The sequence below is a fragment of the Bombina bombina genome, chromosome 2 (genome assembly GCF_027579735.1).
Source record: "Bombina bombina isolate aBomBom1 chromosome 2, aBomBom1.pri, whole genome shotgun sequence".
NCBI classification, from domain to species: Eukaryota; Metazoa; Chordata; class Amphibia; order Anura; family Bombinatoridae; genus Bombina; species Bombina bombina.
The window spans coordinates 358,352,049-358,374,403 of NC_069500.1; the positions used below are offsets into that span (position 1 = coordinate 358,352,049).

The following is a 22,355-nucleotide window of genomic DNA, read 5'->3' on the forward strand; positions in this document are numbered from 1 at the left end:
ACTGTGGATTTACACTATTTTAAATTTGGATGTTTTACTCTAAAAAGAATCTGCAGATATTTCTTCTTTTTTATGTTTTAATGTCTGACATTTTCCCCAGATATAACCTACTTAAAATGCAAACTAAATACATATGAATATACATCTTATTTTTACAGAGGAAATTGTAGTAAGTTACACATAGGCCTTACTCAAAGTTATATTACATAATTCTGTGTTTTGAGGTCAAATAAAATTAATGAAAAGCATATTGCTAGATTAGAGTCTATGCTGGTTATAAGATTTTGCAATTTCAAATATTCTTTATACTTTGCCTGTTCTATTTTATCTTTTAATCTCAATAACAATGTATAAAAAAAATGTACACAACAAACAAGTATATATTGCATTTTAGAGTTCTCCCCAAAACTTAGTTAATGAGAACACCTCCCAGCTGTTACTGATCACCCTGTAAAAATATAAGCCAATAATAGACTAAAATTAGCTTATACATTTCTTTTTTTTTCTTCATTTTTTTGTTGCACAAATTATCAGTAAATCAATTTATGTTAGATTATGCAATTTATTTGTGCTTTTGATAACTTAAATAACGTATAAATTACAGATGGTTATCATTTTTCTAAGTATTACACTGTCCCCATCTGGCTTCTTCAAATGTCTATGGAGAACACTGCATCTGATTAGTACGCCATGAATAGTATAGTATATAAATACAGTCAGACATGAGGTTCAAAGTGTATTTGTAAATCAATAAACATTGCATATTTTTCACATCTCTGTATTAGGAACACTGGTTACAATATTGTATGAATACTTACTTTTTAGAAATAATTTGTTAGGAAGAAAAACTAACAAAATTAGAAAAGTTACTTTAATTGGATGTAAATTATAAATATGATGAGTATATTAAGTTGAACGGCTATGGCAATCCTTGAACAGGTTTTAAAACACGACCATATATTTGATGTTAACATAGCACAGCTCTGCTTGCAAATCTGACTTCATCAATCAGAAGTTTCTATGCTACGTGTTGTCCAAGACACTTTCTCTTTTTAAACCAAAAGAAAAACAATTCAAAGGTTCCACCTGTTTTGTATAAAACTACACAAAGTATTTTTAGTTAACTTAATACATTTGTAAAAGTATAAAAAAAAAATAAGGCCTACAGTAGCAAGACTACACCAAGGCCTCGTACACACACAGTCAAACAAGTTTTTGTGCATATTAAGATGAATGTAGAAATTCACAGAATATAAAGTTAGAAAAAGAATCACATGAAACATGGTCTTGATTTCTAGAATGTGTAGCTACAAATTGTAGTTTTAAACTCCTTGACTCGCCTTGGTCTAGAAAAAGTAGACAATAACAAGCAAAGTCTGTGCAAAATGGACCTTTTGCTTTAAACAGAATCTAGATCTAATTTACAGCTGAAAACAATTTGCAACTCTGGTAACAGAGTGTCCTAACGCTGAAGGGACTTACTAGGAAAACTTGGAGCAGGTAAGGTATTGAAATATTCTTCTTTATGGAGTTGGCGCTCTCCATTTACAATCCAGGAGATACCAGTATTAGCTCCGATTGATTTGAAACATAAAATCGTGTCTTTAAAATACTCCTGTCTGTCTGCAAAAATAGAACTGTGCACCCAGATGAGCATATTGGTGGGCGCTTTAGCAGTTCTTCCAGCAGTGAAGATACAGTGTTACATAGCACAAGAAATTTAATCTTCACGCATATAAGCTTCAGGTACCTCTTCCTCAGACAGGCTGATCCTCTGGTTACCGCCGCTGGGAGGATTGTCTTTGTCATCTGTAATGGTTTTTATGATCTCTTCGGTCAGAATAGCAGCCAGCTGGGTCTCTGCCTTCAGAGCCAATTCACGAATCTCTTGCACTTGAGTTTGGACCAGCTGGATGTGGTTTCTAACAGTCACAGAAGCCTGATCAGCCCCTGCAAATAAAGGAGGTACTTTAGGTGTATATGGTTATGAACTAGAGCTTACTATTTATTTATAGGTTGGGACAGCACTAGAAAGAATCAAGTCTAAACTACTCAGGAAGAAAAATCATAACTAATCAGAAATCAAAACAGACTAAACTCTATTAACTTGTCTTACTCTAATCTCTCTAGAATTTAACAGGTAGAAGTCTGGTCTTTGCTGTTGTAAATATCTGCAAGGACTTTAACAACTGAACATAGAAAAGTCCCTTACACGTGAACTTAAAGATACTGATGTACATTCAAACCACACAAAATAATAAATACACAACAAATAACTCTCTCACACAATGATTTATGTATTTGTAGAGCACCCACAGATTATGCAGCGCTAATAAGTTCAACTATAAGCATTTTGCATCTATGTGATATACTTAAAAGTAGGGTTGCACCGATACCGATACTAGTATCGGTATCAATGCCGATACCAGTATTGGTATCGATGCCGATACCAAGTATTTGCATGAGTACTTCTACTCATGCAAATGCACCAATACTTAAACCGATACCTCCATTTCCTACGAATACACCATCTTACTGCATGTTCCCATTTCATTTTAAGCTGGAGTAAGACTTAACTAAAATTTGATCACTTCTGTTATGCCAATACAAATTGCTGTTATTTGTATTATTGTACGTTTGAGAGGAGTGCTCCAAAAGCTGCTACTATACAGCTGGAAGCCTACCTGTGAGAGATCACTGTACCTCATTCAGACAAACCCCTGAAATACTGGGCAGTTAATAAACTGAGATTTCCAGCTCTGGCTAAAATGGCCCAAAAATATATTTCTGCTCCATACAGTAGTGTGAAAATTGAAAGAATGTTCAGCTTAGCGTCAAACGTCCTTACTGATAAAAGATACCAGACTTATAGCTGAACATGCAGAGATGTTTCTGTTCCTTAATAGGAACTTGCCACTAACTTTTGAAAAATGATTCTAATTGCTAGATTGCTTGTTATACTGCTAGTTCTCATCTTGAACAATTGTGCTCAAAACATACTGTACTCTGAGGAACATCCTTAGCCAGGGATGGACTGGGAATAAAAAGCAGCCCTGGAAAAATATGAAGACCAGCCCAATTTTCTGTTGAGTCAGTAGAAAGCAAATGCCCAATTTTTCTCAATGGGGATTACTGGGACACTTCTTCCCCAATATTTTTTTCAGAATTAAATTATATTACTTTGTATTAAGTACAAATGTCAGATTAATGAGTTATATAGGCACCCTACAATCCAATAATCACCCCTTTAAAATTGTAGTTTGCCAGCCCCAACTGCTGCAGCTGTTATTTATTGTTGTTATTAATATATGTTATTGTAATATTTTTATTTATAAACATGTTCTGTGAACTTTGTGACAACAATCAAATAAAACTGTTTAATTATTTCAAAATGTTTTTGTTTACAATATTTATCAACAATATTACAACTGTAGAAATATTGAGGGAAAGCTACAAATAATACTACTACGCCCTCTGGTGGCATATTACATAAACCTATTCGCCTGGATTCGGAGATGATCCCTTTCTCCCAGCCTTCTAATACTATAACTCATACTCACCAGCTTGGTAGGCAGCTTCAGCAGCCATCTCTGAAAGACTTATAGCCCTTTGCCAGTTCGACTCATATCTCAGGTATTCCTCATGCAGTTTCTTCATCTGTAACACAACACTTGGTTAATGAAGTGTTGCAAGTAGTACCCAGCTGCTACATCATAACTACTGTTAAAGCCCCATATCCTGCACACTGCTTTCTAATATTATAGGACTATTACCAGCATAACAGTTTATTAAATGAAATGATGAATGGCCATCGACAGTGGTTTTGTTTCACTAAATATTAATAACCAAGGTCACAACTTTGTAGAAGCTACTAAAGAAACTGATAAAAACGGACATTGTATAAAACCATTTTCGTGAAATCATCCTAAATATTTACTTTTCCTATATTCCCCAAGGCAGAACATAGTGCGATCTGCGATAATATCGCAGAAAGTGGAGCCTGCCTGCAGAAAGAATGGCCAGTTCTGTCAAGCACATATTTTTCTTCAACAGGTTTTTTTTTAGGTTTTTTTTTTTTTAATTATTATTGTGCATAGCAACCAGCACATTTTTGCTTTCACATTATTGGCTGCTGCTCATGAAATTGATACATTTTTTTGATGCTTTGCTAATAACTTATTTAGTTACTTTTAGCCGCCAAAACGTCTGCTTCTGCGACTGAGGTAAGTGTGCAGCCAGGCCATTTATATTGTGGGCGCAAGCACTTCTAACCCTTCTCCTCCCCGCTCAAAGTGTTAGTTAATAGCACAGAGGAAAAACCCTTGTAACCCTTCTCCTCCCCAGCTCAAAGTGTTAATAGCACCGCACAGGGAAAAAAAAAAGCGTTATCCCTGCGGTCTGCTTGTGAAGACTGTTAGCTTAACACCATTGCCAAATTAGACACACACACAACCAACCGGTATAAGCTTTCACAGAGTCGGTAGTGTTTTAAAAAAAAGAACAGAAGCTAGCGCTGCTTAAAACTGAGGCGGTCCCCCCCTCTCTACTGAAGCCCAGGCTGTAAACATTTTTTTGTGAATGTGCGCCCAGCGCCAGCTTTAGCCTTCATGTTCTTTTTTTAAAAACACTACCAACTCCGTGAAAGCTTATACCGGTTGGTTGTGTGTGTGTCTAATTTGACAATTGTGATTGATTATCAAAAATGGGAATCGGCAATTCCCGGAACTCTGCCCACACACATTTCTTTTAAGCTAACAGTCTTCACAAGCAGACCGCAGCAGGGATAACGCTTTGTTTTTCCCTGTGCGGTGCTATTAACACTTTGAGCCGGGGAGGAGAAGGGTTACAAGTGTTACTTGCAGACAAGGCAGCTGGGGGGATCTCTAAATGTCTCACTGGTGTTTGGCTCCTGCACACTGACACTCGCCCCTCTCTCCATAGCGCGACACTGGAGTGCTATGTTTTCTGTGTGATATCATAAAAGCATATAAAGTCACAGGCAGCAGATGTATTATATACCCCCTGGGGCTGTATGTATGTTTTAACCTTTACAAACAGCCCCAGGGGGTATATAATACATCTACTGCCTGTGACTTTATATGCTTTTCACACAGAAAACTTAGCACTCCAGTGTCGCGCTATGGAGGGAGGGGCGAGTGTCAGTGTGCAGGAGCCAAACACCGGTGAGACATTTAGAGATCAGATCCCCCCAGCTGCCTTGTCTGCAAGTAACACTTGTAACCCTTCACCTCCCCGGCTCAAAGTGTTAATAGCACCGCACAGGGAAAAACAAAGCGTTATCCCTGCTGCGGTCTGCTTGTGAAGACTGTTAGCTTAAAAGAAATGTGTGTGGGCGGAGTTCCGGGAATTGCCGATTCCCATTTTTGATAATCAATCACAATTGCCAAATTAGACACACACACAACCAACCGGTATAAGCTTTCACGGAGTCGGTAGTGTTTTAAAAAAAAAAAAAAAAGAACAGAAGCTAGCGCTGCTTAAAACTGAGGCGGTCCCCCCCTGTCTACTGAAGCCCAGGCTGTAAACATTTTTTTGTGAATGTGCGCCCAGCGCCAGCTTTAGCCTTCATGTTCTTTTTTTAAAAACACTACCAACTCCATGAAAGCTTATTGGTTGGTTGTGTGTGTGTCTAATTTGGCAATGGTGATTGATTATCAAAAATGGGAATCGGCAATTCCCGGAACTCCACCCACACACACATCTCTTTTAAGCTAACAGTCTTCACAAGCAGACCGCAGCAGGGATAACGCTTTTTTTTCCCCTGTGCGGTGCTATTAACATTTTGAGCCGTGGAGGTGAAGGGTTAAAAGTGTTTCTTGCAGACAAGGCAGCTGGGGGGATCTTTTCTGTGTGAAAAGCATATAAAGTCACAGGCAGTAGATGTATTATATACCCCCTGGGGCTGTTTGTAAAGGTTAAAACATACATACAATATAATGAAATGATGCCAAAGTCAGAGCAAAGCATCAGCGGAAACGGACTTTATATTTAAATTGCACTTTAGTTATTGTTATGTATAACACTGGACTGGTATATTAGTTTAGTGGGCATTGGGCAAGGAACCTCACCCCTTACTGGTATTTGGCAATTCAATGAGGAAGTCTGAATAAAGAAACATGATGTGACCTGATATATAATGAAACAAAACATGAATTTCTCATCTGCATATTCACTCTCTCATTCTCATTATGTGTCTCACATCTCTCATGCATACTGCATCATGCAACTAATTTCTCTTTCTGCCTTTCTCATCTTTCCCACTTATCTTTCTTTCTCTGTCTCAGCTCTATGTCCCCCTCACTCATCTCTTCCCATTTTCACCCCACTCTCTTTTTAAGTTAGCTCTCTCTTTGTTACACCTCTTTCCCCTTTTTCATCATTCTCTTGTAACCTGCTAATTTTCCCTCTGCTCTTTTTGTATCACTTCCCCATATTTTTCCCCTCAATATTTTACTTTTACAAGGTGTGATGCCAGTATTTATACCGGCGGTTCATATATTTTCCTGCCCATGATCCTTATGTTAGAGATAGATAGATATATTGGCAAATCTCTATCTATAATTTATCTATGTGTGTCTGTCTATATACTGTATTAGCATTTATGTTTGAAATAAATATTGTTTATAAACGATTTAAAACTGATTTCTATTTCAAAATGACCTGCAGAAAAATTTTAACTAAAAAAAAACTCATCGCAGAAAGTAAAAAAAAGTTCTGCTTCTGGGCCTATATTCACCTATAGGTGTGTATGCGTAAAGAAGAGATTTAAAAAGTATTATTTCTATGCAATTTTTTTGTGTGTGAAGCATGCATGAATATACAATAATTTTAATAATCTAATACAAATATGCACACACAATAATGACCAATTCCAATAAAATAAGAAAAAAATGTATAACAAACATGTTTAGAAATGGAAACAATGTTACAAAATGGTTTTAAAGAAATACATGAAAATATCATTCCCGTTAAAGTGACTAAAGTTTAATGAATAAGTACCCGATATCTAAAAATAATATTAAAAACAGGGGAGCTTTCATTCATTAAACTTTACAAACACGCTTATTTTTTAAAATACTTACCTTTGCTATCCGGCTTCCTCCATTCATTGCATGCCTCACAAGCTGGATGCCAAAGGGGGCACACAACGATTGGAGGAAGTCAGATTCATTATCCTTCAGCTAAAGAAAGCAGGAGCACACAACGATTGGAGGAAGTCAGATTCATTATCCTTCTGCTAAAGAAAGCAGGAGCTGCGGGCAAGGGATCGGTGTTAAGTTTACCATAATGCAAAGGTAAGTATTTAAAAAAATAAGCATCTTTGTAAAGTTTAATAAATGAAAGTGCCCCTGTTTTTAAGATATTTAGATACTTGGCACTTATTCATTAAACTTTGCAATCACTTTAAACTAAGAAAAAGAAAAGAAAAAAGAATATTTTCATGATTTATTTTGCCTGTTTTTTTCTGCTTCTCCAAGAGATTTGTATAGAGAACTCTCATCCTTTAGCATTCACAGTCATTACTAACGGCTAGATTTAGAGTTCTGCGGCCAAAGGGGTCCGTTAGCTACGCGTGTATTTTTCCCCCGCACCTTTTAAATACCGCTGATATTTAAAGTTCACAGAAGGGCTGCGTTAGGCTCCAAAAAGGGAGCGTAGAGCATAATTTACCGCCACTGCAACTCTAAATACCAGCGGTGCTTACGGACGCGGCCAGCTTCAAAAACGTGCTCGTGCACGATTCCCCCATAGGAAACAATGGGGCAGTTTGAGCTGAAAAAAAACCTAACACCTGCAAAAAAGCAGCATTCAGCTCCTAACGCAGCCCCATTGTTTCCTATGGGGAAACACTTCCTATGTCTGCACCTAACACCCTAACATGTACCCCGAGTCTAAACACCCCTAATCTTACACTTATTAACACCTAATCTGCCGCCCCCGCTATCGCTGACCCCTGCATATTATTTTTAACCCCTAATCTGCCGCTCTGTACACCGCCGCAACCTGTTATCCCTATGAACCCCTAATCTGCTGCCCCTAACCCCCGCCGACTCCTATATTATATTTATTACTAACCCCTAATCTTCCGCCCCCAATGTCGCCGCTACCTACCTACACTTATTAACCCCTAATCTGCCGACCGGACCTCACCGCTACTATAATAAATGTATTAACCCCTAAAGCTAAGTCTAACCCTAACACCCCCCTAAGTTAAATATAATATTTATCTAACGAAATAAAATAAATCTTATTAAATAAATTAATCCTATTTAAAGCTAAATACTTACCTGTAAAATAAACCCCAATATAGCTACAATATAAATAATAATTATATTGTAGCTATTTTAGGATTAATATTTATTTTACAGGCAACTTTGTATTTATTTTAACCAGGTACAATAGCTATTAAATAGTTAATAACTATTTAATAGCTACCTAGCTAAAAGAAATACAAAATTACCTGTAAAATAAATCCTAACCTAAGTTACAATTAAACCTAACACTACACTATCAATAAATTAATTAAATAAACTACCTACAATTATCTACAATGAAATCAACTAAACTAAATTACAAAAAAAAAAAACACTAAATTACAAAAAATAAAAAAAAAGATTACAAGAATTTTAAACTAATTACACCTACTCTAAGCCCCCTAAAAAAATAACAAAGCCCCCCCAAAATAAAAAAATGCCCTACCCTAATCTAAAATAAAAAGTTAACAGCTCTATTACCTTACCAGCCCTTAAAAGGGCCTTTTGCGGGGCATGCCCCAAAGAATTCTGCTCTTTTGCCTGTAAAAAAAAAAAACCATACAATACCCCCCAACATTACAACCCACCACCCACATACCCCTAATCTAACCCAAACCCCCCTTAAATAAACCTAACACTAAGCCCCTGAAGATCTCCCTACCTTGTCTTCACCACGCCGGGTATCACCGATCCGTCCAGAAGAGAGTCCGAAGTCTTCATCCAATCCGGGCAATGTCTTCATCCAAGCGGGGGATGAAGAGGTCCATCATCCGGCTGAAGTCTTCTATCAAGCGGCATCTTCAATCTTCTTTCTTCCGGCTCCATCTTCATCCCGCCGACATGGAACATCCTTCTTCCCAATCAGATTGAGCTCGCATTCTATTGGCTGATCCAATCAGCCAATCGGATTGAACTTGAATCTGATTGGCCGATTCCATCAGCCAATCAGATTATTCCTACCTTAATTCCGATTGGCTGATAGAATCCTATCAGCCAATTGGAATTCGAGGGACGCCATCTTGGATGACGTCCCTTAAAGGAACCTTCATTCGTAGTGGAGGAAGGATGTTCCGCGTCGGCAGGATGAAGATGGAGCCGGAAGAAAGAAGATTGAAGATGCCGCTTGATAGAAGACTTCAGCCGGATGATGGACCTCTTAAGCCCCCGCTTGGATGAAGACTTCAGCCCCCGCTTGGATGAAGACATCGCCCGGCAATGTTAGGGAGGGCAGATTAGGGGTTAATACTATTTATTATAGGGTTTGCGAGGCGGGAGTGAGGCGGATTAGGGGTTAATAAATTTATTATAGTAGCGGTGAGGTCCGGTCGGCAGATTAGGGGTTAATAATTGTAGGTAGCGGCGACGTTTGGGGCGGCAGATTAGGGGTTAATAAATATAATGTAGGTGTCGGCGGTGTTAGGGGCAGCAGATTAGGGGTACATAGGGATAATGTAGGTGGCGGCGGTGTGCGGTCGGCAGATTAGGGGTTAAAAAATTTAATAGAGTGGCGGCAATGTGGGGGGACCTCGGTTTAGGGGTACATAGGTAGTTTATGGGTGTTAGTGTACTTTAGAGCACAGTAGTTAAGAGCTTTATGAACCGGCGTTAGCCCAGAAATCTCTTAACTCCTGGCTTTTCTCTGTGGCTGGAGTTTTGTTGTTAGATTTCTAACGCTCACTTCAGCCAAGACTCTAAATACCGGCGTTAGAAAGATCCCATTGAAAAGATAGGATACGCAATTGGCGTAGGGGGATCTGCGGTATGGAAAAGTCGCGGCTGGAAAGTGAGCGTTAGACCCTTTCCTGACTGACTCTAAATACCAGCGGGCGGCCAAAACCAGCGTTAGGACCCCCTAACGCTGGTTTTGACGGCTAACGCAGAACTCTAAATCTAGGCATAAGTTTGTGCAAATGCTCAATGGTATACAGCAAAAGAGAGAAGATCAATGTACTCAACAGATTTTTCAAAGGGTATATTCTTAGACATACATTTTGTTGCATTCTCTCATTCACACACACATTTTGTTGCATTCTCTCATTCACACATACATTATGTAGAACCTCAACAACTTTGTTTCAGGGAGAAATTTCCAATATGTTTTTGATATAAATTTAAACAAATTAGAACATTTGGTATAAAAATATTGAAGTCCCACTTTAGTTCTGCCCCTTGATCTTTTATTTCTGACCATCATCTCCTGCAAATCTGCTATTAAAGGTGGTCTGGAAGCATTGATCTGTGTAGTTAAGCATACAGATCATGAGGGCAAGATGTCCATAAAGCCAGTGTCATAAAATCTGGCCCATCATGTTTGCCCATTTTCAACCCTGTGAGCGCTTTGCCTGTATACTTTAGTGTGTTGATATTAAAATATGGCCTTTATAACATTTCGCTCCTCTAGTGATTTTGCTTGTATGGATTAATATTGCCCATATTCAAATACAAGACAGCTTAAAACACAGTATTCAAATTTCACTCTACCTCTGTCAAAACACTGTAACCATCATAGAAGACCTAACCGAGTCAGTGCATTAAAGTGTGTTTAGTGGCCCTTTGGACCCTCACCTAGTATATTCCCCATTAATTTGCACTAGGGCCTCTATCTCTAAATATTTGTTAAGCATCTATGGTAGAAGTATCTCTCCCTCATGATACCGACAGAACAAGCAATTCTAAACAACTTTCTAATTTACTTCTATTATCTAGTTTTCTTTCTTCTCTTGGTATCTTTTGTTGAAAAGCAAGAAGGTAAGCTCAGGAGCGTGCATGTGTCTGAAGCACTATATGGCAGCAGTTTTGCAAGAGCCCTAGATGGTAGCACTTTTTCCAGCCATGAAGTGCTCCAGACACCTTCCTATGTATCTCTTCAACAAAGAATACCATGAGACCAAAGCAAATTAAAATTCTATGTTCTGTCAAATCACAAAATAAAATGTTTGTGTTTCATATCACTTCAAACATGATAGATCAGTCCAGATTAACCATACAAACTACTGCAAGTAAGACTCTGTTACCTGCACACAAGCTCCAATGATAACCTGGTGAATGGCTCCTTCCTCATTTGAGTTCATTTTATCGAGGAGAGCAATGTATCTCTGCTGTAGAGATTTTAGCGTGTATACGGCCTACAAGGTGTAAAGAAAAAAATGAAAACCTTTTGTTACTTTTCATTTGTTTTTAATAAAGCAGAACACACATTAACTAGTGGCTTTAATGCATGAGAATGTGTTACATTTAACATAAGAACTAAGAAATGGATTTCAAATTTTAGTAGCCAGCAAGGATATTGTGAATCTAGAAAAAGATGGGGGTTTTCTTATAGCTATATGTATAATAATCCAAAATGTTAGGAACCAGAACCTCAATAAGTGTTTAGGAATTGGCAAGCTCTGAATTTCTTATGAACTTTTAGAGCTCCTAACTTTGTTTGGATTATTCTACATACACATGAATATTAAAAAAAAAAAAAAAAAAAAAAAACCCTAAATGAACTAAAACAAATCCTAACTACCTTAAAAAAATGGAAAAAAAAAACAAAAAAAACAAACAAAAAACAAACAACTTACCTGTAAAATTAAAAAAAACTCAACTTTACCTTTTTTAAAAAACAAACAAAAAAAACCTAACATTACACACACAAAAAACTAATATAACCGGAACAACCTACCATTACAGAAAAAAACAAAACAAAAAAAACCCCACTAACATTAAAATAAAAAAAAATTCAAAAAAATAAAAAAAATTGTATTCTTATACCACAACCCCCCACAAACTAACCCCACTCTTTTTGAGAAAATAAACACTAACCACTCTAACATTGTAATTTGCAATGTATTTTTATTGTGTTTTGTGCAACTTTCCCCCCCCCCCCCCCCACGGAAAACAGCTCTTAGATCGCGGAAAGGATTGAAGCGTAACAGGCTGAACTTGTAATATCAGCGGAATGAAATTAGCTTTGCGCCACACTTGTATCTAGCCCTTGTATCTATGTAAAATGTTTACAGCACGCAAATAAAAACGTAATAGACATTTATAATTTATTTTGTTATTTCTGTAAAATGCCTATGAAAAATGTGCATGTTCGGGGGTTTTCCAGATGGCACCATGAACAGTAGCAATATTAAAGATAGGATACGAAAATATGAAAATCAGTTTTTCACCGATCCTGAAACCATCCAATTTTAGTTTTAACAAAGATTGTTCCAGCTTGACCTGCTGAATTGATCAATACTGCTTTTGAGGATCCTATCCTAATCTTAAATCCAGAAAATTTGAGGCCCTAGGTGCCCCTGTAAAGAAGATCCCTTCAACAACCACACTCCTGGTAGCCAATAGGACATTATTGACAAATTTTACTAACTAGAAATTTTGCCCATATTCTGAGCTTTATACAAAACTGATGATTTAAGAGTATACCTATACCAGCTATGTCTTTTTACCTATGACTAAAATCTAACAGGACAACCTCCTCAGAGTTTATCCTGAACACAGTCATAGATCTCCATTTCTGATCTTTTGAGAGAGAAGCTATGGCACTTTTTCATTATTCTCTGATGTCTTCCATCAACCCCTTTGGCGATAACAGAACCTCAAGAGACTAAAGGCCTGATGATCAAAAACTTATAGCTGTTGTTCGTTCCTGGTAGAGCGCTTCTCTCTTTGTATGCAAATTATTATGACCCTGGGGAAGTCTCCCTATGGGTGATGGGGGAAACCAAACGTGGACTCCTTGCCCAGTGTGCTTAGAGGAATGTGGCTGCACCTCACTGACGAGGCCCATAGGAGGCCGAAACGATCGTCTGGGGTTGTCATGTTCCTTGTTCAGAGGAGAATTGCCTGGTATTTCGGGGCTGGACTGACCTTACTTGGCGGGATCAGACTGATATACTTCGGGAAAGTTTTCTTCTGTGAAAAGCACACTGGTCTAAAAGAGGCTGCTTCCGGGTGGTAAATCGCCATAGAACAAGCCACTGAGCTGTTGTTCGTTCCTGGTAGAGCGCTTCTCTCTTTGTATGCAGATCAAAAACTTATAGGCATGAAGAGAAATCTTGTTATGTATTTGGGGACAGCTCTGGAGCTAAAAATCTTTGAGGGGCGATGTAGTAATGACTGAGTGGAAAGCTTTAGGTCATCGGGCTCCAAGACAGTGGAGACCCACTTACCTTGCATCATTTGAGAGGGTCTAGACGTCACTGTCCATATTGCCAACTGATGTGCCTGAGAGTCAGTGGCTGCTGTTAGGAGAACTAGATGTGTAGACTCTGTGGATTTCTTGACACCTTAAGAACTGGTGTATCTATGTTTTATACCTGAAGGACACTCATTGTTACTTGCATCTCCAAGTTACTCAAATTGAGGGTACTTTTTTTCTTTATATATTGACATAGTTGCTTAAACTACAAGAGGGCTGGCAGCGTGGGGACTGTTTATGTTCTAGCCATTTATTCCAGAATTGGTGTGGAATGAAGCCACTACAGTTTAAAAGGCAGTGTCATCAAATAGGCTGCTGTCCGTGCTGTCAGTTTTTACCACATCCCAAGTACACAATGGGACTCATAACTATCATAAAGCTTGTAGTTTTGCTTATGTTTTCTTATCTCAGCAAATTGTGCTAACAAAATGATAATCTTAAATGCTTTTGAAATATTTTATTTGCAATGTAGTGTGTATATGATGTTCGTAATGAGTTTAACATCCCTTTTCAAGTTGCCTAGTATATATCACTGCATTGGCATGAGGAAGTCAATCTTTAAAATAGATGTTAGATGCAAAAAGATAACTCATTGTGAGGCAAATTTGCATATTAAGAATCATATCCTCATGTTGCAAAAGCTCTCAACTTGGAAGCAAAATACTGTTAATACACATGTCCTTTGAGACAACATTTAAGATTATCAGACAGAACACACTATTTAATATGTAGACATGTGGGAGTAACATATCTGCATAGAAGAATCTCCAAGATGAATGGTTCTTTCTATGACAGTCTAATGCCTATTAAAAAGGAACCAAATGTCTAAAATATACTTTGAAGGATAAAATGATAAAAATGTGTATTGAACAATGAAGTCCACAGGACCTATGTAATAAGATACCTCCTAAGCAATATTAACCTAAAATTAGTAATATTTTTCTTCCAATGTTTGTTGCACACAAGTATCATTAAATCTATTTATGGTAATTTATGCAATTAATTTGTGCTTTAGATAGTTTAAGTAACATTTATAAGAAACAGAAAATTGTATAATAATGCAAAATATGACATTGCCCCAGCCAGGCTACTTCATAAAGCCACCTATATGGCAAAAAAAAAAAGTCACGGCTCCTGTTTTCCCCCTATTATACATCATAAGTGTAGGATGATAACGTTAACTAGGAAGGGGCTCAAACAATTCTAAGCCAGACTAATTTAAAATAAAAATATTTGAGGAAAATGTCTGTTTAGGGGGCACTGTTGTAGCCTATCCATGCAGTTCTTAAGTGAAGTATGAGTTGATACATCAATTTAGAGACCCATATATATTTTATACATACACAATCTATTTTATTTATTTATTTTTATTTGGAACAGTAAGCATTACAAATTGACAGAAATAAACACGAATGCAGCATTTAAAATAGTATTCAACACATATTGGCAAGGCAAGAATCATTTAAAGGTTGTCGATGTCTAAAATGTTCTTCTTGCTGTATTGTCATATCTTTGGTCTAAATTCAAATATTATTATATTACTATTATAATTTGTAGTTAACAGTAACCGGTAACCATTATGTTGTATTTCACAAGGGTATGCATTGCTATTAAATCCTATCAATGTGTACTTTATAGAAAAAATAAATAAATACAAATAAAAGGAAAGTAATACACGGAAAAAAAGAGAATAGGAAACTAAAATGGTGTTGCACATAATGAATCCAGTGGTACGAAGTGACCTTTGATAGATAAATGGAGGGTTAATTACTGAAGTTGAAGAACATTGAACACATGATGTTATATAAATATGAACCATCATCTATCTAATGACCCAGAGGCAGAACTTTTTTTCACTTTCTGCGATGAGATTTTTTTAGTGAAAATTTTCTGCAGGTTATTTTTAAATATAATTTAACTTTAAATTAGGCATTTACACTAAAGCTCCAGTTAAATAGAAGTGTGTTGGTCAACTGGAGAATAACGCAATTTTAAAAGTTTTATAATATATTACAGCAGTTGAATATTGGATTGCAAATTAGCTGCAGACAAACATATCAATTGTAAAATATCTCTTGAATAAATTTGTTTCCTTTTCTCTTAGTCTAACATAGAAATGCAGTAATAAAAAAAGATGCATTGCTCATAAGAATGTCTTACATTCAGAAAAAACAGCTTTGCAAACTGGGAAAGGCTAGGGGCAGGTTTGAAGAAAAAAAAATCTGAGAACCATTCAACAATCTACTGCTATGCAGCACTACTGCATATTTGACTGTTCACTTCAAACAGCACTTTGCTGTGGATGCTCTGTGCTAAGGAAAACTGTTTGAAGAGAACAGCCTGATGTGAAGCAGCGATGCAAAGTTAAAGCAGTAAAATTTCCTGCATGTGTCCTGTTCTTTCTGCAGAAATGCTGCATTTTCTGCAATTACATCTCCGATCACTGCATGTTCTGCCTTGGGGCTAATGACATACTCTTTGTAGTAAGAAACATAAGTAAAATCAAATGCAGTTCTGAAGAGATTATATATAGCCTTACCGTTGTATATTCTGTTAGGGATTCAATAAGTGCATATGTAGTTTGGGACAGGAAGGTGGATGTACTGTCGGTCACCAGTGATGCTGCTCGCTTGATCAAGGAGTCATTGGAAAGTGTGGGCTCCGACCTCTAAAAAATAAATACAGGGGGCTGAAGCTTGTACACCATCTACTGTAAGTAATATATACAGTAGCGTGGACCTGTCACTTGTAATGGAAGGTATATTTAATATCATGCTAACATAAGAATAATATGGATACAAAAATAGTAAAACAAAAGCATTATTGTAATTAAACATGGGTAATATGTCAGGATACACAAAGGCCTAAATAAGTTAAATACATTTGAGTTTTTAAAATGTATAGGTGTTAAATATCATGTATACTACTTGTTTACAAAGCAATTTCTATTGTAAATTGCCTTGATTATTTTTTTTCACCTCACCTGTCCAACTGGAATCGCACATAGGCTTGTACCAACACTCACTGCAAATACTTTTCGCCAGGAAACTTTTAATAGGTTGAAGCTGCTTCTTTTACTGATAACAGGAAGACTTTGTCTGAAAAGAAAGGAAAAAAAACAAAAAAACTAAAATGCCTAACTTAAAAACACACACACACAATAAATTTGCATTTAATTGTACCCTTGCTACATTTGAGTGGTCTAATACATTAAATATATATGGTACAGACACGTTCAGAAATATTTTGGAGATAAACAATTACAAAACATATAAATGTAATAACTTAAAATTTAAATCTGATTAACCCCTACTCGAACAGAAATGCCAGGCAATCAAATAAAATTAATTCAATTCGTCTATTCCGTTGCTGTGAATAATAACTTGCAAAATGACAAAATGTGATATAAAGGTTTACATTATGAAGATAACATACAGGAATCATGTGAAGTATAACTATATCCCACTTCCTGTTACCGCGTCTATATTTTCCAGCTTAACTCACACGTACACTATAATTTATGTCCCCAACTCAGAAATTCGTCCTAGGTAAAATATAGAATAAGGTGTGAAGTACCTAAACCCGTAGAAGAGGCTCTGTAACAACCTTCTACTGAATACCGCCATCTTACTAATGACAGCAGGAAGTGACGTCTCGATTGCCAGCTGCTGGTGTAATCCTACTGTAATCATGTATGGGCGGAAATGATGTAAAGGTGTCTAAAGCTGGCGGAAGGAAAGGGCTTGTTAGAATGACTGATCGTTCAATCTGTTGTGTTTACTGTTATATTGACAGAGGGTAGAATACACAGTCGTTAAAGCAATTATTCTGTTTCACCGAGGTTTTTCATTTCACTTCTCAGGCATCGTTTACTTAGAGTGAATAAAACAACCTTAGTGGTTTCCAACTTTTTTCTTATTGCCTTCCTGGCAGTGGCTTTATTTACTGATCCCTAGCCACCTTCCGTAGTTTTATATAATTTATAGTTGTACTTTTTTATTGCACTCTGGCTTTTCTTCGACTTCCATAACACGGGAGCAGTACAGGCCTATGTCCTGTTACAGTAATGAATAGTGTGAACTCTTTTGCATATATAATGACATTTCAAGAAGGTACAATTGTTACAGAAATAAAATGGATTAAATGGACATTAAACAAAAACAAGCTATCATCATGCCTTTATTCCATGCAATCCTGAGTGTTGTTTTGTAAGTTAAAGTGACATTGTATTCAGCTTTCTTCTGTGAAATAGTGCATTTATAATTGCAGTGTTCACAGAAAAGTTTGCCAGCTGGGTGGCATTATGAAGTAACAGGGGAGGGCAGTTTAAAACCTTGTAACATAGCATTTTCTTTTATCCAAGGTACAAATTAAAGGGATACAAACCCCAAACATTTTCTTTTGTGATTCATAGCATACAATTTAAAAAAATATTTCAATTTACTTCTATCAAATTTGCTTTGTTCCCCAGATATTCATTGTTGAAGCGATACCTAGGTAGGTGTCTGGAGCGTTACAGGAAATAGTGCTGCAATCCAGTCCTCTTGCAAATGGCTAACATTCTTGCAAAACTGCTGCCATATAGGGCTTTAGAAGTGCACATTCCTGAACTTACACCCCTGCTTGTCAACAAAAGATACCAAGAGAATGAAGAAAATTTGATTTAAAAAAAGTAAATTAGAAAGTTGTTTAAAATTGCATGTCTAGATTTTTTTTGGGTTTCATGTCCCCTTAATTGCATATTTATCCTATATAATAAAAGGCCAAGTATTTTTGACTGATGCAGTCATGCCCAGTAGAGACTGCACAAGACAAAAATACCTGGCCTTAACGACCACCGCCGATGCGCAGTAGAGACTGTGCGAGGACAGCACTGGGTGTTAAGCACTTAAAGGGACAGTAAAGTCAAAACTAAACTTCCATGATTCAGATAGGGCATGCAATTTTAAACAACTTTCCAATTTACTTTTATCATCAAATTTGCTTTGTTCCCTTGGTGGTATTTTTGAAAAGCTAAACCTAGCTAGGCTCAAACTGATTTCTAAACAGTTGAAAACCGCCTCCTAGCTCAGAGCATTTTGAAAGTTTTTCACAGTTAGACTGTGCTAGTTCACATGTGTCATATAGATAACATTGTGCTCACTCCCGTGAAGTTATTTAGGAGTCTTCACTGATTGACTACACTGCATGTCTGTCAAAAGCATTTAGATAAGGAGGCTGTCTGCAAAGGCTTAGATACAAGGTAATCACAGAGTTAAAAAGTATATTAATATAACTGTGTTGGTTATGCAAAAACGGAGAATGGGTAATAAAGGTATTATCTATCTTTTTAAATAAGAAAATTTTTTGGTGTACACTGTCCCTTTAAGGACCTGGCCTCTCTCTGCCGCGATCTCGCTAAAAGTAGCAAGATCGTGCTATTTCTGCATGCCCCACGAGTGGGGCAGTGCAGAAATAGGCGTGCAGAGGTACATGCATTGGGCAGCGGTGGTGCCGATCATTGGTGGCGTGGGAGGGTTAGGAGGGAGTCGGGTGGGCAACCCATCACTGGAGTGGCGGGAACAGGTGGGACTGCTACACTACAGAAAAAATGTATGCTAAGAGTGTTAGGGAGGGAGGGAGAAGGAGGTACAGGGGGATCCTAGAGTGGAGGGGGGAATAAAGGCTATCTTGGAGGAGAACATTTTGGCACGTGTACACAGGCTTTAACACTAGTTTAATATAATATATTAGCTAATTTTGGCTTAATATTGGTATATATATATATATATATATATATATATATACATATATATTTTAGAAGGGTGGTCGTAAAAACAGCTTGGTGGTGCACCCATTATAAAGGTCCTGGAGAGAATACTGAAATGCATTTAAGTTTAAAAAATTAAATTCCTGCCCTGAATAAATCAATGTTTTTATGTCCTACTTGCGGAGACGTGTCCCTTTCCACTAGTAAAGCAGGTTGGGGGGAGGGGCAGTTGTAGTTATCAGCCAGTTAGGGTTGGTAGGAAGTACAAACTCTTGTGGTTACCATTCATCTTTTGGTATTACATTGATCATGGGGTGCATTTGAGGGCGGCCTCTTTTAGAACTGCTTAATTGTGTTGTGTACACTTATATAATGCTAATTTCCCATTGAGTAACTGCCTCTGAAGATTTGAAGAAGTGCCTGCCTCAGACAGGAAATGTGAATATGTTCAGAGTTTATTAATTGATATATATGTTACGAGTAAAGAAATTCAGGTAATCCTAGGATTACTCAGGTAAACCTGACATTATCCAAGCGGATGTGGGTAAAGCCCGATATAATGTAATTCCCCCATCTACACTATTTTTTTTTTTGCCTCTGCCTGGGGGGTTCAAGGAAGGTGCTCCGCTAATCCTTTGGCATCCACCCCTTGAACCTCCCAGGCGGAGGCAAAAAAGTTAGTTAACGGGACACTGAACCCAAATTTTTTTTTCTGTAATTCAGATAGAGCATGCAATTTAAAGCAACTTTCTAATTTACTCCTATTATTACATTTTCTTCGTTCTCTTGCTATCTTTATTTGAAAAGGAAGGCATCTAAGCTTTTTTTTTTGGTATAGTACTATGGACAGCAATTTTTTCTTGGTGGATGAATTTATTCACCAGTCAGCAAGGACAACCCAGGTTGTTCACCAAAAATGGGCCGGCATCTAAACTTACATTCTTGCATTTCAAATAAAGATACCAAGAGAATGAATAAAATTTGATCATAGGAGTAAATTAGAAAGTTGCTTAACATTTCATGCTCTATCTGAATCACGAAACAAAAAATTTGGGTTCAGTGTCCCTTTAAGATGTGTGAATTACAGTGCATTGTATATATGTTTGATGCAGTGACTCGATGCACTCTGCAAGTGTTTCAATGTAGAAAAAAATGAAATATGTAATATTTATTGTTGTCCCATGTATAGGAATAGTTGCACTTATATTCTTATGGAAATATCATTATATATTTATATATAAAAATATATGCAAGCACCTATCTACAAAATTTAAACTAGACCTATGCCTAGGGCAGCAATACATATTACATATATTAATAAAGTGGAAAATATAATTATAATAAAAAATAGTATTTGCTTATAATTAAAAAATATGTATCGTAAATAAGTGTATCTTTGTTTTTGTTTCTCTCTAGAGGTGTTTACAGGTAAGGAGTGCAGACGTTAAACGTAAATTTTATAGTGTAAGGTTGGGTTACCATAGCAACTAATTGATTTTCAAGAAATCTGACGTCGGATGGAAGTGTTAACATAACGTAAAATGGAGCCGTAAACTTATTATAGCTGTCAGCTAACTTTTTTACAGCTCAATGGAAACGAGCCCATAGTCAGGTGTGTTTACACATAGTGATTAAAGGGACAATGTACTGTAAAACTGGATTCCCCTTAATGTGTTTCCAATGACTTATTATATCAGGTTCAGAGTATAAAATATATCGGAAATTGTTCCTTTAGGTTTTCTTTTGAAAATGAACTTGCTGGTTTTGCCCTTTGAAACCACACACCATTAAAGGGACGGTCAACACCTTAGTCATCTTAAAATCTTACCTTAGATTAATCTGCAATAGCCTCCTGCACCCATTTCTATATCATGCAGCAGGAACAGTATAAAAGTTATTTTAAAATAATGTTTCTGGCCAGTTTGAAATGGCTGCCAAGCTCAGCCCACTGATGACATCAAGGTCTGGGCTGCATGTAGGCACTGCTCTGCTGAATAGCATTGACAGTCTGTTGAATCCAACTAGTGAGCCTTTTGTGATTGGATGCCATATAAAGCCCAGATCATGATGTCATCAGTGGGCTGAACTTGGCAGCCATTTCAAACTGGCAAGAAACAATATTCATTTTAAAATAACTTTTTTTCTATTCCTGCTGCATGATAAAGAAAGGGTACAGGAGGCTATTTGCAGCTTAATTTAAGGTAAGACTTTAAGATGACTAAAGTGTAAACTGTCCCTTTAAAATAGGTTGAGCATGCAGGGAGATCAATGCTCCTTACATTATTACTCTTTATACACACACATACATAGATGTCTTATTTTATCTCAGTTTGTATACTTAGGGCATGATGATTTAAATCTCCTCTGTAGTGAGATGATCTAAGAACTCACGTCAGTACTGTGAGGTCCTTCAAATAATTTTATAAAGGAAAATTTTACATTGTGAGCTGTTTACCTAGTTATGCAGGTTCTGTGAGTGAAGGAGAGACACATAAGTTACAAAATAATGTTCAAAACATCCCCCAAAGATTTTGTGTGATTTCTCTCCGTGCCGGGAAGTTTTTGATAGTAAGGCCTATAGACAGAACAACTGATATGAACATTTTAGTACTTTTCTATAATACCCCCATTGGGAGTGTATTTTCTTTTCCTGGATATGTTTACATAGCTTTTCCATAGCGAATACTTAAATGGACAGTCTAGTCAAAATTAAAGGGACAGTCTGGTCAAAATTAAACTTTCATGATTCAGATAGGCCATGCAATTTTAAACAACTTTCCAATTTACTTTCATCAACAAATGTGCTTAATTCTCTTGGTATTCTTTATTGACAGCTAAACCTAGGTAAGCTCATATGCTAATTTCTAAGCCCCTGAAGGCCACCTCTTATCTCAGACATTTTGACAGGTTTTCACAGCTAAACAGCACTAGTTCATGTGTGCCATATAGATAAAATTGTACTCACTCCCATGAAGTAATTTATGAGTCAGCACACTGATTGGCTAAAATGCAAGTCTGTCAAAACTAAGGGGGCAGTCTGCAGATGCTTAGATACAAGGTAATCACATAGGTAAAAAGTGTATTAACATAACAGTGTTGGTTACACAAAACTAGGGAATAGCTAATAAAGGGATTATCT

The 22,355-nt window shown here is 36.9% G+C and overlaps 1 protein-coding gene across 1 annotated transcript; it reads right to left on the reverse strand.

Annotated features, from left to right (window-relative positions):
- Positions 1-542: 542 nt before the first annotated feature.
- DIABLO (diablo IAP-binding mitochondrial protein) lies at positions 543-17,119 on the reverse strand. Its single transcript, XM_053701755.1, has 6 exons — positions 17,044-17,119; positions 16,451-16,565; positions 16,007-16,135; positions 11,291-11,401; positions 3,561-3,657; positions 543-1,950 (listed from the first exon to the last, which is right to left on the reverse strand). Exons 1-6 carry the CDS (start codon positions 17,091-17,093, stop codon positions 1,721-1,723), a joined length of 732 nt encoding a protein of 243 aa, XP_053557730.1. The 5' UTR covers positions 17,094-17,119; the 3' UTR covers positions 543-1,720.
- Between the last annotated feature and the right edge of the window lie 5,236 nt (positions 17,120-22,355).